General features: G+C 39.5%; 1 protein-coding gene across 1 annotated transcript in view; it reads right to left on the bottom strand.

The window, feature by feature from the left end:
• Positions 1–555: 555 nt before the first annotated feature.
• The window catches only part of LOC111158654 (nesprin-1-like), a 229,526-nt gene continuing 214,615 nt past the window's right edge, over positions 556–15,466 (bottom strand). The window contains exons 50-54 of the mRNA XM_022520845.1: positions 15,188–15,360; positions 12,397–12,706; positions 9,326–9,490; positions 4,638–4,994; positions 556–696 (exon numbers count right to left, since the gene is read on the bottom strand). Of these exons, the coding sequence (XP_022376553.1) occupies positions 556–696; positions 4,638–4,994; positions 9,326–9,490; positions 12,397–12,706; positions 15,188–15,360 (1,146 nt within the window). The remainder of the gene's footprint in view (positions 697–4,637; positions 4,995–9,325; positions 9,491–12,396; positions 12,707–15,187; positions 15,361–15,466) is intronic.

The raw sequence follows: 15,466 nt of genomic DNA, 5'->3' as shown, positions 1-15,466 counted from the left end.
TGGGCAAATGGACTACTTTCTCTTCACATACAAAATTAATTGTTTCAAGCAGGGATTTATTTGAAATTTGAGTTTCTTAAGCACGAATTTAATATGCTTATAGAAAGACCTAGAGGAACCTTTTTAATGCACTTAAGCTCTGTTATTAGAATTAATTGTTGGTACTCTCACCTGTATTTTCTGAAGACTTGCTGAAACTTCACTAATACTTTGAGGTATATCAAAACATTTGGCGGTAGTGATTTTTGCATTCACCAACCACTGCTGGAAATCCTTGAAGGCTCTTCGAAATCGCTGCTGTAAAATCTGTTCTCTATTCTGACAGCCCTTGGATGCTTGCAAACAAAGACTAACACCAGGATTTGAAATGTTTAAGGGATGGGAAAAAAAAGATAAAATATATATTAAAATAAAGTTTGATAGAATCAACAGTTCTTAGAGTATGCAGTCACATTTAGCAACATAGTTAATGATTAATTTATCTTGCCTTAAAATAAACACACTTCTGACTGCTTATTTGTATAAAAATCTTTTGCAGATCAATAAGGTTCATGCTCACCAATTATATTCTTTAATCAAGCCAGAAACTCTTCCACTGTATGTACTCAGATCTCTGGAAAATCGACAAAGTTCATTCAGCTGAGATTTAAGATCTTCTGTTTTAGGCTCTGACTTTTGTAGGGCATTCAGTATCTCCTATTAGGAAATAACAAGACAGGAGAACAAACACCTAAATTGGGTAGTTCCCATAGCCTCATACCACACGTGCATAAATCATATTATAAATTATTAGTGAGGGAAGAACCAACATAATAGATTCAGTAAATAAATGCATCCTATTTTCAGGGGACCTCCTGGCTTATTTGTACCTTTTTCTAGGCACGGACAGGCACTCTGGCATCAAATGTCACCAAGTAATCAAATGCTCATGTGGTCAAATAAGTCAAAGTGGGACAAGAAAAAGGAGAGGGAAAATAACTTAAATTGCTTAATACCAGTTTGACTAGGCCATTGGAAAATAGGGATATTGTTTAAAGGCAGAGAGAAATCATTTCCAAGCAAAGCGATACTCATTTTGGATTAAAAAATATATATAGCTATTGATTATTATATAGTATTACATTATATTACAGTATTACACACTAAAAATGGCTTCTAGCTCACAGGTCTGATTTAACTAGTAATCCATCCATTTCATAGTTTTATTCACACAGGCATCAAATATTTGCTAAATGTCTGCCATGAGCCAAGCATTTTTCTGAATTTCAGGACTCCCCAAAATGAATGAAGATAAGAACGCTGAACTAGAAGAGCTCACAGTTTAACAGATGAGAGAGACACATGAATAATCACAATACCGACACTAGCTAACCCAACATAAAGTCTTGAGACTTGACAAGTACATCTCTAAAACCAAGGCCGTGATCCCCTGAGTTGGACACGGTGCTCTTACGGGACTGTCACAAGGAGAAAATGAGATCACAAATGTCAAGTGCTCGCACAATTCCCGGCACACAGGTAAATGCCTGCCTAGTGAAAACAGCAGGTCAACAGCGCCCAAATGTTTAAGTGGAACTGTATAAATAATGGTATCGCCACAGGGAAAAAAAAAATTAATTGAGGTGAGCCAAGAAGATGAGTGAATACTCAGATGGGTGCTGATGTTACTATTTATGTTCTCAGATTTTTATCTAGACATGGCCTAGATTTGTAGGAAAACCACACCTCTCAACAAGCCAGGTCTGTGTTGCATTCCTCATCCCAGTAAATGGCTCCACCGTCCTCCCACTGATCTACATCAGAAAACCAAGCTCTATGTTGGCCTTGCCAAGAAACAAGAGACAACAAGGTTCAGTCTGTTCTGTGTTAGCTCTCTTTCAGCGACTTTCCCTCTGCACTCGACTCAGTCTCCCATTTGGACATCTGTCATTTCTTTCTGGAATGGCACGATGTCCTCTCAATTTGAAACCTATTCTCCAGTTTTCTCTTCTGTGTTTTCTTGTTCCTTGCTAATTTTGGATCCTGGGACTGTCCCTCCACCTCACCCACCTGGTCTGTTTGTAACAGACTTCGAGACTCAGCTCAACTAGTAATTTCTCTAAGGACTCTGCCTTCTTTCCCACTTCTTCATGAGGGCTCCTTGCTTGAGGACACGCACACCTCGTCAGCTCATCACAATCGAGTATCCCCATGGGCTGTGAACTCACTGTGCCTTTCCATCTAGACTGAGATTCTAAGAGAGGGGTGGTGCTCTCTTGGTTTTAAAATTATTTATCCTAGTGTCTGGGCTAGGGGAATTGAAGATATTTTTATTCACAAAATTCATAATAACTATAAAATTTCTTTCTGAAACTCCAAACACTAAACTAGTAGCTACTATTTTATACTACATTGTATCTTTTATTTAAGAAAGAACTTAGAACTGTAGAAACTTAACCACATACCAAAAAAGTAAAAAAGCAAGCAAGCGAACAAATAAAAAAATCAGAGAATCAAGGTAGTCATTTATAAGGTAGATGATACCAAAAGAAAAAAGCTTTGGACCAAAATTTTACACTAAATAAACTTCCATAACTTTATCACAAATTAAAGCATTTTAGTAGTCTCATTATATAAACATCAGGTTATGTATTTCTGTTTCAGTTAAGTCCTAGGACTCATTTTTCCCCTTAGAGGTTATAAAGGTTAAGGAACTGGCTAAATTTCAAACACTAATAACCCAGTAGATATCAAGAGATGACTTTTGCAAACACCGCAAACATGATTTTTTGCATCATGACTTTATATAGTTTATAGATGATCCATTTTAACATTTTGAAATATTTCTTGGGTATCATCACTTAATTGCAAAAGAGAAAGTAAACACTCGTGAAGGTTTGTGACTATTACTATGATTGTCAACAATGTCAAGCCCTCCCCAACAGCAAAACGATGCTATAAGGATCCTAACAAATTCATTCTTTTGTAAAACTTTCTCTATGTGTTCACTGTAATGGAAGTTACAGGGGAACTTCCATTGGAAGTTATCTCCATTTAAACATTAATTTTTTTTACCAGCTTTGATTGAGATACAATTGACATATAACATTGTAATAAGTTTAAGGTATACAGTGTGCTAATTTGATACATTTATATATTCCAAGATGATAACCTCCCCCCCAGCATTAGCTAACACCTCAACCCCATCACATAATTATCATTTCTTTCTTATAGTATTAACAAAAATAAGAGAAAAGCTGAGCATTGAGAGGTAATGCACTACTGTCATCAAAAGAATGAGCTCTGGAGCCAGACCTGGAAGTAGATCTGAGCAGAGCGCTGTCGTCTTTGAACTGTCAGTAAAACTAAAAACCCACATTGACTTTTGCATTATCATGTGGATGTTTTATAGGTCTCACTAACCATTTTTACTAATAGTATCTATCCAAAAAAAATGATAGCACAAAATAGTAATAAAACTTAAATACCACCAAATCTTTCTTTTTAAAAATGTCCCTCACATTAATGGTAGGGAAAGGGAGAGAAACAAAATAGAATTTAAAAATTATAACTGATTTCTTTTTTTCTATCAGAGTGAATAATACTAACCGCATGGAACAATGACCAACTTCCTTGTCTCCCTTTTACAGAATTGCTTTCTATACTTTATTCTGGTGCTTAAATGTATAAGATGGGACAGGCACCAGGAAAAAAAAAATAAGCTAGAAGCATTATAAATAAGGTAGCTCAAAGAGATAATAATAAAGTTTCATTTCATGGTGTGCCGTATTTGTTTGAAATCCTTGATTTAGAACAAGACAATGCTGGAAATACTACATGACTTTCTCACTGGCTGAAACTATTTTGAAATGATTATAACATAAATAGAAACAGAGAAGTTTACTTCACTGAAACTTCCTTTTAAGGACATCCACGGTTCCAACTGTTATAAAGCTGCAAATAACAGTGTTCTGAAGATACCATTTAACAGCAAGAGGAAGGATTTCAAGCTTCTGCTCTTTCTTCATGATCCCCTCTATGCTTTGTTACAGTCATATTCTGAAAGAGCTGCCATTAGTTTAAAAAAAAAAAAAGTCTGGACGAAAACCCGTGAGCATGACACAGGAGTTCTGTTGACGGTTAATTCAAGCACGGCTGTCAAAACCAGCCCTAGGAGAGCTAATCAGGGTGAAAACTAATGGTTGTGCTTTAGGAGATTACCAAATGCTTCTTTTAAGCTATAACTTCAAGCATTTAATTGTTGGAAATAGTTCACTGGCAGAAAACCAGCTATGACTTTTCGTCTACTTATGCCTCTGCCCACAGGCGAGTGATTGGGCTGAATGGCTGAATACAGTCTTACAGACTCTTGCACCATAAGAATGAAAGTAAAATGTCTGCACAAACACTCCGTGTCTCCTACAGTAAATCAAAACTCCTTCACCCCACAGCTTGTTTTACAGTAGATTGACTTAGGAGAAAAGGAAACAAATCCGATTCAAAAATTTAGGTAGGTACATACTTATTTCTTTTTAGGACTGAGTGGTGCATGGTTTTAGTTAGCCAGGATTTTGTGTCTTCATTTATTTTTTAGCAACAGCGAGAACCAAACAAAATTGCTCGCATAACCACCAACAGACAACAGGAAGCCAACTTACTTGTCCTTTCTGCCAGCATTCCACTATCTCCTGATCCGTGTTCTTGCCTTCCAGGAGGGCTAACTGCTGGGCCCACGTTGTCAGAAGGGCACTGAACTGCCCCAGCGCCTGCTCCAGGTGAGTCACCTGGCCCGAGAACTCCTGCTCCGAAAGGGCCATTTGGCTCACCAGGTTCTCCAGGCTGGTCTGCGTCCGGAGCACGCTGTCTTCCCACTGCTTCCAGTCGGCACGCAGGGCCTGCATCTCCGTGTCCACGAGCTCACACCCACTGGCACTTGTGTTCTGTTTCACTGCTGGAGCCAGCGACTCCACTCTGCTTAGGCGGTCTGCACCGATCTCTCTGGAATCCATCAGCTCCTGTAATGGAATATCGTCATGACAACCAAGGAGGCTGTGAGTCACAGGGGCGGCGAGTTTACAAATGTGTGCAGAGGGGGACCCTGTCCTGCGAGGAAGTTTTGGCGAGTGTGCTCCAAGGACCGGAATCAACTCATCCGCTCACCCCTGAGTTGGAGGGGCAGAGCGTGATTCTCCTCGGCGCTGAGGTTTGTGGCAAAATGAGCTGCGGAGTCCCACAACGTCCTGGAACAGACTAGATGGGGACCCTGGAGTCGGGCATGGTTTGAATATGTGGAATTGTTTGGATAGTGATAGAAACATCCGCCTGTGGTATGTTTCTCCTACAATTATGCAAATCCATGTTTCTCCCTAAGTTGACAGACAGTGACCAAGGACTGCTGCAGAATTGTGCTCTGGGTCTGGGCTCCATTTCATTTTCTTCCAGAAGATGGTGGCCTAAGTTGGTTCCATGCTCTGAGGAATCAGGCCGAGCCACCGCAACCGAAGAATGAGCCCTCCTCAACTACAAACACTTCAGAACCTTAAATAAATATTTTTATAGAAATCAGTATGAATAAATCACAGACCTCCTTAGTCGAAAGTTCCAAGTAACTTTCAGACTACGTTTATTTATTGCTATTATTTTTACTTTTAAGAAACTTGCCAGAAATTTAACAATTTAGATATAGCTTTTGGGCTCAAAGCACACCAGGGCTCTAAAGGACAAGATAAAATTCAAATATGCATTACAAATTATGTAAAATAGTGGCATTTCTTTCTGAGAACAGACTCTTCCACTGAAATTTCTCTCACTGGTGTTTATACATTTACATATCTATCACTCAAGTTAGAGTTTTATTAGTATTAATACAAAATTATGACTTCTGTCCTCAATTACATAGAAGGAAAAGATGGTTATTAGGGAAAAAAATTTCAAGATGAAAATTACAAATTAACGAGTGTACAAAAAATAGTAACATTAAGTATGAAGCATATTATATCAAACATAATGTGTCTTAACTAATCTACAAATACTGTTCATATCTCATTAGATTTGCTTGAAATAAATATACCTTCTTATAATTATATGTAAGAGCCCCATTTTAGTAAAGATCATTTAAAAGTATTGTTATATTGTAGTCCAAGAGGCAATTACATGACTCTCACACACAATTAGCATTTAATATACACACACCCATCGTTTCCTCAGCATCAGGATTCTAAAAACCTGCCTTGTTTATCAGTGTATATAGTAAGTAGTTATTTGGTGGAAAAAAATATACAGATAGATTTTTTAAAAGAGCTATGTCTAATTATTGGATTTAAATACTGATAATTTGCCTTTATGACTGATTTCAAATTTGGAGTTAAGAGGGTATCAATATGAGAAAACAGTTTCCCAAAATACCCTCTAATGCATTATCTCAGTTTTCGTTCACATGAAAATGGGACATTACAATATTTGCAACCACTAATTCCAGTCATCCAGATTTTGAATAAGAATGCCATCATGGGGCACCTGGGTGGCTCAGTGGGTTAAGCAGCTGCTTTCGGCTCAGGTCATGATGTCAGGGTCCTGGGATCAAGCCCCACCTGGGGCTTCCTGTTCCGTGGGGAGCCTGCTTCTCCCTCTCCTTCTGCCTGCTACTCTGCCTACTTGTACTCTGTGTCTCTGTGTCAAATAAATAAAACCTGTAAAAAATGCCATCATTTTTTTAAAAAAAGAATTTATTTATTTATTTGAGAGAGAGAGCATGTGCATGCACACAGGGTGGGGGCTAGAGGGGTAAAGGGAGAAAGAGAGAGAGAGTCTCCAGCAGAGTCCACACTGAGCACAGAGCCCGATGTGGGGCTCAATCTCATGACCCATGAGATCATGAATTGAGCCGAAACCAAGAGTCAGTCACTTAACTGACTGAGCCAGCCACACACCCCAAGAATGTCATCACTTTAAAGCGTTTTGAAATGATTTGTATACGTATCTCCTTGTTTTGGACTTAGCTATTTAAAAATATCAAATGCGGGGCGCCTGGGTGGCTCAGTGGGTTGGGCCGCTGCCTTCGGCTCAGGTCATGATCCCAGGTCCTGGGTTCAAGCCCCACGTCGGGCTTTCTGCTCAGCAGGGAGCCTGCTTCCTCCTCTCTCTCTGCCTGCCTCTCTGCCTACTTGTGATTTCTCTCTGTCAAATAAATAAATAAAATCTTTAAAAAAAAAAATATCAAATGCACATACACACCCTTATACACACATATATTTGGCTTCAAAGTTGCCTGTCCTTGGTGTTTACTCTTGGGGGTGAGGAGGGATGACACTGAAAGACAGAGGAGGTGCTCGTTTACTTCCTCCAAGGTTCCTCCTCACCCATGCACCAGCCTCCAGTAGAGCCTGACGTGGACTTCACGTTTTCCTTCCCTAATTCCAATTTCTTCCTGCCAGCTCCTTCTCCTATGCTTCCCATATTTGTGGAAGTATTTTATAAAGTATTTCAAGAAAAAGAGTATAAAGGCTAGACAATCACTCTGGACTTTTCCTACACTGTCATTCCATACCCAATTAAAATCACTCATTTACCAAATCTACTGAATTTTCTTATTGAGTGTGTCCCATGGGTCAAGCATAATGCTAAAAGTTTTATGTGTATGATCTAATTTAGTTCTCGAAACCTCTCAGTGAGGCAGGGACTATTAATTTACCAGTTAAGAGGCTGAAGCTTTAGGACCTCAAGTGACTTACCCAACACAGCTGGAAAAGCCATAGAGGCTGTGGAAACAAGAAACAAACTGAAGGTTTTAGAAAGGAGGGTGGTGGAGGGCCGGGTTGGCCCAGTGATGGGTATTAAGGGGGGCACGGATTGCATGGAGCACTCGGTGTTATACGTAAATAATGAATCTTCGAACACAACATCAAAAACTGATGACATACTGTATGTGACTAACATAACATAATAAAGAGTAAGAATAATAAAAAGAAAAAGAAAAGCAGTAGAGGGAGAATACAGCAATCAGGGTCTGATTCTAGATCCTAAGCTCTAAAAGTATAGTGGAATGTCATTACATGTAATGTATTATTTTATAAACATCAGTTTTTACATCATTGTTCTCATCTCTACTGCAGGTTCCTTGAGGGAATGCACAACGCTGGCTGAATAAATTGGTAAATGGATGGATGAATAAAATATGAGTGAGAGAAAAATGTACCAAAGAAATATTTTAAAGAATCACACAGAAAATAAGAATTTCAAAGGGTGGTGTATGTGATTACCTCCTTTAAAACCCACATGGTCACTGTAAGATTTCTAAGCACTTCGAAAAATGTAATAATAATAAGCACTTGGAATAATGTAATAATAATAATAATAAAATAAATTCTCAAAACGTAGTTATTACTATTACCATCAACTAGTATTTTTAAGACTTTTATATTCCGATGTCCAGGGATCAGAACACAGTGTGAATCTTAAAGTCCTGACCACAATTACACTATTTATTCCCAACATTTCTTCATCTACTACTAAATCATTTAGGATTTCATTATTGCTTACTTTTTAAATTAAAGCCTATTATTTTCATGGGGGGATTATTGCAATTTATTATTCAAATAACTAGAAATATACTTGTTGAAGCTCCCTCAGATATGTGAATTTCTATTTTCTAAGATGTCCTTGTGGGGAGTAAACTAGGTGATAATTTTAATGTCTTTTTTTTTAAGATTTTATTTATTTATTTGACAGACAGAGATCACAAGTAGGCAGAGAGGCAGGCAGAGAGAGAGAGAGAGGGAAGAGGAAGCAGGCTCCCTGTTGAGCAGAGAGCCTGTTGTGGGGCTCGATCCCAGGACCCTGGGATCATGACCTGAGCTGAAGGCAGAGGCTTAACCCACTGAGCCACCCAGTCGCCCCTTTTTAAATGTCTTTTGAAGCACTGCCTTCCCTTAGGCTCTTGTACTGTTGGCTAGGAAACAGTAACATTTCCAAGTTACTGCTCAAATACCTTTAACAAAGTTATGTTATAAACTTTTCTATCACGGTGCTGGGAAACAGTGTCTGGCTCCATCAGCCCACCAAGCTGGCATATATTTCAGAGTCTCCCCGACTATGGCCATAAGCACATTTGCACATTGAAGGATACACAGACGATGTTCCATTTTGCTCACAAGTGTAAAGTGTTTGAATTCCTTTTTTTCCCCTTGCTTATGTTTATAATTTATGAGGTACAAGGTAACGAAGATCAACAAATAGAAAATGGGAAACATTTTAAATAACAATTCTCTCCACGGAATCTTCACCACAAGTATGTCATACTTAAGAACGAATGAAACAATGAAGTTATAATATCTGTGCATCTTCTGACCTTGATTTTAGATAATTTCTTCTGGGTGGCTGATGAGTCTCCAGACATATCCGACCACCGGTGAAGTTCTTCCTTTGCAGAGTGGAGCCAATCCGTGAATTCCTGGACTGCGTCTAAATACATGAGGTGATCTTTCACAATCTCCTCCACTTTCCTCATCTTCTCCTAGTAGACACAGAAGAGGCTATTTTAGCAGGCATTAGTGAGAATATGAAATCAGACAAACAGCATCTATTAATGATTTCAGAAGATGTCATTCCTATTATTGAACCGTTTGCATTCTTAACATGAAAAGCTTAGACTAAAAGGCTTTGAGGAAGCAACCATTTTCCTTTAAATTTACTTTAGTCTGGGTTAGAACAAAAATTTATGCTGAATGAATGTTTACTAACATCCCTCATGGATAACTGACTTAATAAAAATTATTGTAATAACTAGTTTTATTATTCAGGCAATAATACAGCATGCTATTACTATTTAGTATAATGTAATTACTATGTACAGTAGTCTGCTCAGCACATTAAATGCATTTGCTCACTTACTCCTCACAACATCCTTGTGATGTAGATGCTAGGATCACCACTATATGTAGGAAAGGGCATTTACAGTGGTTATAGAGATCAAGTAACATGTCCAAAGCCAGACATAATAAAAGACAACCGACAGAATGGGAGAAGATATTTGCAAATGACATATCAGATAAAGGGCTAGTATTCAAAATATATAAAGATCTTAACAACTCAACACCCAAAGAACAAAAATCCAATCAAGAAATGGGCAGAGGACATGAACAGACATTTCTGCAAAGAAGACATCCAGATGGCCAACAGACACATGAAAAAGTGCTCCACATCACTCAGCATCAGGGAAATACAAATCAAAACCACAATGAGATACCACCTCACACCAGTCAGAATGGCTAAAATGAACAAGTCAGGAAGTGACAGATGCCAGCGAGGATGCGGAGAAAGGGGAACCCTCCTACACTGTTGGTGGGAATGCAAGCTGGTGCAACCACTCTGGAAAACAGCATAGAGGTTCCTCAAAATGTTGAAAATAGAGCTACCATATGACCCAGAAATCACACTACTGGGTATTTACCATAAAGATACAAATGGAGTGATCTTAAGGGGCATGTGCACCCGAATGTTTATAGCAGCAATGTCCACAATAGCCAAACTATGGAAAGAACCTAGATGTCCATCAACAGATGAATGGATAAAGAAGATGTAGTATAGATATACAATGGAATACTGTGCAGCCATCAAAAGAAATGGAATCTTGCTATTTGCAACAACAATGGATGGAATAAGAGGGTATTTTGCTGAGCTAAATAAGTGAATCAGAGAAAGATAATTATCACATGATCTCCCTGATTCACTTTGAGAGGCAAAGTGGGGGGGTTTGGGGAGTAGGGAAGGAAAAAATGAAACAAGATGCGATTGGGAGGGAGACAAACCATAAGAGACTCGTTATAAGTGAAAATAAGTGAATCAGAGAAAGATAATTATCATATGATCTCCCTGATATGAGGAATTTGAGAGGCAAAGTCGGGGGTTTGGGGGTAGGGAAGGAAAAAATGAAACAAGATGGGATCGGGAGGGAGACAAACCATAAGAGACTCTTAATCTCACAAAACAAACTGAGGGTTGCGGGTGGCGGTTGTAGGGAGAGGGTTGTTGAGTTATGGACATTGGGGAGGGTATGTGCTATGGTGAGTGCTGTGAAGTGTGTAAGCCTGACGATTCACAGACCTGTACCCCTGGGGCAAGTAATACATTATATGTTAATAAAAATTTTTTTTTTAATGCAGCCTTCTGGGCTCTGAGTCCAGAAGTAATGAATCAAAATCTGTACAGCAACCTACTGGTTCTTTTTTTCTTTTAAAATAAAGCTTTTTTTTTGTTTTGTTTTGTTTTGTTTTGTTTTTTAAATCAGAGAGAGTGAGCACAGGCAGACAGAGTGGCAGGCAGAAGCAGAGGGAGAAGCAGGCTCCCTGCTGAACAAGGAGCCCGATGTGGGACTCAATCCCAGGATGCTGGGATCATGACCTGAGCCAAAGGCAGCCGCTTAACCAACTGAGCCACCCAGGCGTCCCTAAAATAAAGCTGCTTTTACATTAGAGAACACCCCCCCCACAAAAAAAAGAAAAGGGACAAAGCCAGAATTCAAATTTAGGTCTTTTTGACTCCAGAGTCATAGAACTTAACCATTATCAAAATAAAAATTAAGATAAACTAATACATATGTTAAAAATTATATTATATTAATAATACAAAGAGAGTTCCCAAATGGAAACCCAAGAAAAAGACATAGTCACAAATACACAAAAGAAAAATCATGAGGGAAAGTAACGATTCAGAGAGGGAATTAAAACCAATTTTGATATTACATAAAGGAGCCTATACTAGAGAATAAGAATAGGAAAGGGCAGTTTATACTACAATGAGAAATGCATGAAATACACTGTACATGATTGAAATCTGGGAAGTAAACAGACTTGCACTTAATACAACAAATACAAATGGCAACAAAAGAAAAAGAACCACAAATACTGACATTTGGGGCTCAATCTTACAGAGAAAAGAAATGGACTGACCAACACCCTAAGTGGAGAAAGATAAAAAACAGAGTAAAAAATAATCCCAAGACTGCAGAAAGAGAAGGATTTCTGGGCATCCAGAAGCAAGTATGATCTTCTTGTAGTAACTGCTCACTAAATGTACAAATACTTCAAGAGCAGCTGGGTCCCCTATAATTTAACCCGTAGTGTATGTATGTGTGTACGTGTATGTATGTGTTTGTGTGTGTGCATGTGCTTGTGTGTGTGTGTGTATTTTTTAAATTAGAGAGACACAGAGAGGAAGGGCAGAGGGAGAGAGAGAATCATAAGTAGTCTCCATGCCCAGTGCAGAACCCAACATGGGGCTCCATCTCACAATCCTGAGATCATGACCTGAGCCCAAAATCAAGAGTCAGAAGCTTATGTCCTGAGCCACCCGGATGCCCTGAACCTTTCGTATATTCCTTACCTGAACCTTGAAGATTTTTCTTCCATATACAACACTAACCTTGGAAACAGTGATTATATCATTAAACTGTGTTTTCAGCTCCTCTTGAGCTGCTTCCTTGAAAGACTCATCCTCTGTCTTCTGGTAGAGCTCCCTGGATTTTGAGGCGAGACTCTGCAGGGCTCTGGCGTGCTCCTCCGCCTCAGACACGACGGACTGGAAGTGGTCCAGGAGGGAAAACTTCTCCTTCAGGCCGGGCTGCAGCTGCAAGGGCTGCTCTACTTTCTGATCCACCGATTCCAGCCACTGCTCCAGCTGGTGTTTCCACTCTAGGTAGTCATTCCATTTGCCAATCACAGCCTCCAAAGTGCTAGAATTAACGTCACACGTCACAAAAACAAGTTATCTTGATATCTCGACTGAAACCAAGGAGGAGGGCACTGCATCCACGTCAGCTGTCTGACTGAACGCTCTTCTGTGATGAAAACACTGCTTTTAAGTGCAGGGAGAAACACTACTTCTCCAGCCCACGAAAACAGTTTCTTCAAATGAAAAATCTATGTTGAATTTGAAGTAAGATGTTGTGGTCATATAGGCTTCTAGAGGTTTGTCTTTCAAACGCCAATTGATTTAAATAAACAGACAGAGTTATGTGTTTTGTTGTTAAAAATATCAGCCCTGGGGCACCGATTAAATTTTATTTAATATCTATCAATTCTTAATTTTCTTGGACCCAGTTTACCTTATTCAAATCAGTTGATAACTATTAACTAGAATTCAGCATTTAAGGTATTCTTTTTTTTTAAAGATTTTATTTATGACAAAGAGAGATAGCGAGAGAGGGAACACGAGCGGGGGTAGTGGGAGAGGGAGAAGCAGGCTCCCCAATGAGCAGGGAGCCCGACACAGGGCTCGATCCCAGGACCCTAGGATCATGACCTGAGCTGAAGGCAGCCGCTTAATGACCGAGCCACCCAGGTGCCCCTAAGTTATCTTTCTAAATAAATAATACTTAGATTGATTTTCAATTAAGGATATCACAATGTTTAGTGCTTCAGACTTGAACATGTGAAGGAACAAAGGCTTCATTTATTTATAATATAAGGAACATAATCATATAAGTAATAGTCAAGTAAACAGCTCTCTAGATTGTCAAGTAAAAGGCTCTCCAGACTGGCATTTTTAAAAAACTTCCGTTATTTATCTTTACAAACTATTCTAAACTCATACTCCGTGACCATTCCGAGCATCCCCTGCATATAATCCTTTGATCTAGGAGTTAAATCTGTGATAAATACACCTCCAGCATCTTCTCAAACTGTTCCTTTTGCATCAATAGGAACCTCAACATAAGTGCTTTAAAGTGCTATTCTTTCCTCAAAGAATTTTCCAGAAGGTACAAATCAATCTCACCTCTCCAGAAGCAACCCCAGGCCCTGCACCACCCCACAGTGCCGGGTATCTTAGTAACTAACGCAGTCTGAGTCAGTGTTTTCGGATGCACGCTACCCTAGCCTCGGAGCGCTTAGGGAGCAAACACTACTTTGTTTTGATTCGTCATTTTAGCTCAATTAATTGCAGCACTGCTATTGCTGAATATGTGGTTGTCAAATTTAATTTCTTGCTGAAGAGGAAGAATCAAGGATTTGAATCTGCTTCTTTTATTCCAACATCTGAAAACCATTCACCCACACTGTTACTCACTTTTTTGGAGCTGGCCCATTGCCAAGCACTGGGAGAGTTTGTTCGTGCTCCAGTGGTCCACGCCACTAGAACCACTGCATCGGAGTTTTCTTTCTTTGCAGACCACCATGAGTTATTACTGAGATTAAAAGTCCTGCTGGCATTTGGAGTCACCACTTATGTTCCATATTTAAAGGAAACAAAACAAAACAAAGCTTCCAAAATTTTAGTTACAACCATGTTTCACTGCTTCCTTCGGAATGGGTAATTGCAGTGTTGCTTTGTTTAGTTTTGTGATGAACTCTCATCTTTTCTCCACTTCTTTATTATGCCGTTTCTTTATTTTTATTAAGCACACACTTCTTCAGTAACCTAACACTATATATAACTTTCAGGATATGGCTTCTGGAAGGTACTTTGGTATAATTCTGACTGCCGGTCATTTGTCCAACCAGCTGGCCAGATTATTTGTGGATACTTGGAAAAGAGAGGAAGGTAGGAGTCTCCCACTCATAAATGTAACAGCAACAACGCCACCTGGTGTAACACTCAGTCTCTTCTCTAACTGCTCAGGAGCGGCTGGTGCAGGGCTTCTCCACAGGAGCACTAGGGAACCCTGGGCCGGCTGATTGCTGGCTGTGTGAGAACGCCCCCGCGCACTGTGAGACATAAGCTCTCCTGGCCGCCGTCTCAAAATGCCAGGGATGCACCCATCACTACGACAATCAAAAACCCTATGCACATTTCCACAGCCCCATTGTGGGTGACATGACTTCTAGCTGAGAAAAAGATTCATACTTACGCTCAATAATGGCTAACAAATTAATTTCTTGTATGTTCCCCTAAAAAGGGAAAAGTTCTTAAACACTTGCTTTGATGAACTGAAAGGAGGGATCTTATTGAGCCCATGTTGTGTACAAGATGCCATGAGAAATTTATGGGAGATGAAAATATTACACACCCACCCACACACAGGCACACAACAAGGAAGCAAACACAACTGTCTTTGCCATCACGGAAAACACAATCTAGGCAAAGACAAGTGGGCATACAGCTAGCTAAAATAAGCCGCTTGGTAACTCTACGCAGGATACTGCACTGTTTCATCATTTTACCAAGCCACTGGGTTTTATTTAGGTGAATAAACACTGAAAATAGGCTCTGTTACCTCTGAGCGTGGACGGAGGAGCTCATGATGTCAGCCCACACGTCTTTCAGAGTCTGTAGCTGGGTCTGAATCACCTTCTGACCTTGTTTGTTGCTACTTCTCAAGGCCTGTTCCCCTTTGCCAATGGCCATATTCAACTTCACTTCTCCTTCACCTTTCATCAGGAGAATATCCTATGAAGGAACAGTGAATACAGGTCAGTAGGAACACTAGAACCTTCTCGTGTTTTTAGGAACTGTTGTTTCCCATGAGAATCAAGGTAGGGAATACCTTACTCAT

The sequence above is a fragment of the Enhydra lutris genome, unplaced genomic scaffold (genome assembly GCF_002288905.1).
Source record: "Enhydra lutris kenyoni isolate GAN:26980312 unplaced genomic scaffold, ASM228890v2 scaffoldscaffold62, whole genome shotgun sequence".
Classification (NCBI taxonomy): domain Eukaryota; kingdom Metazoa; phylum Chordata; class Mammalia; order Carnivora; family Mustelidae; genus Enhydra; species Enhydra lutris.
This window is presented reverse-complemented; position numbering and strand designations above follow the sequence as displayed.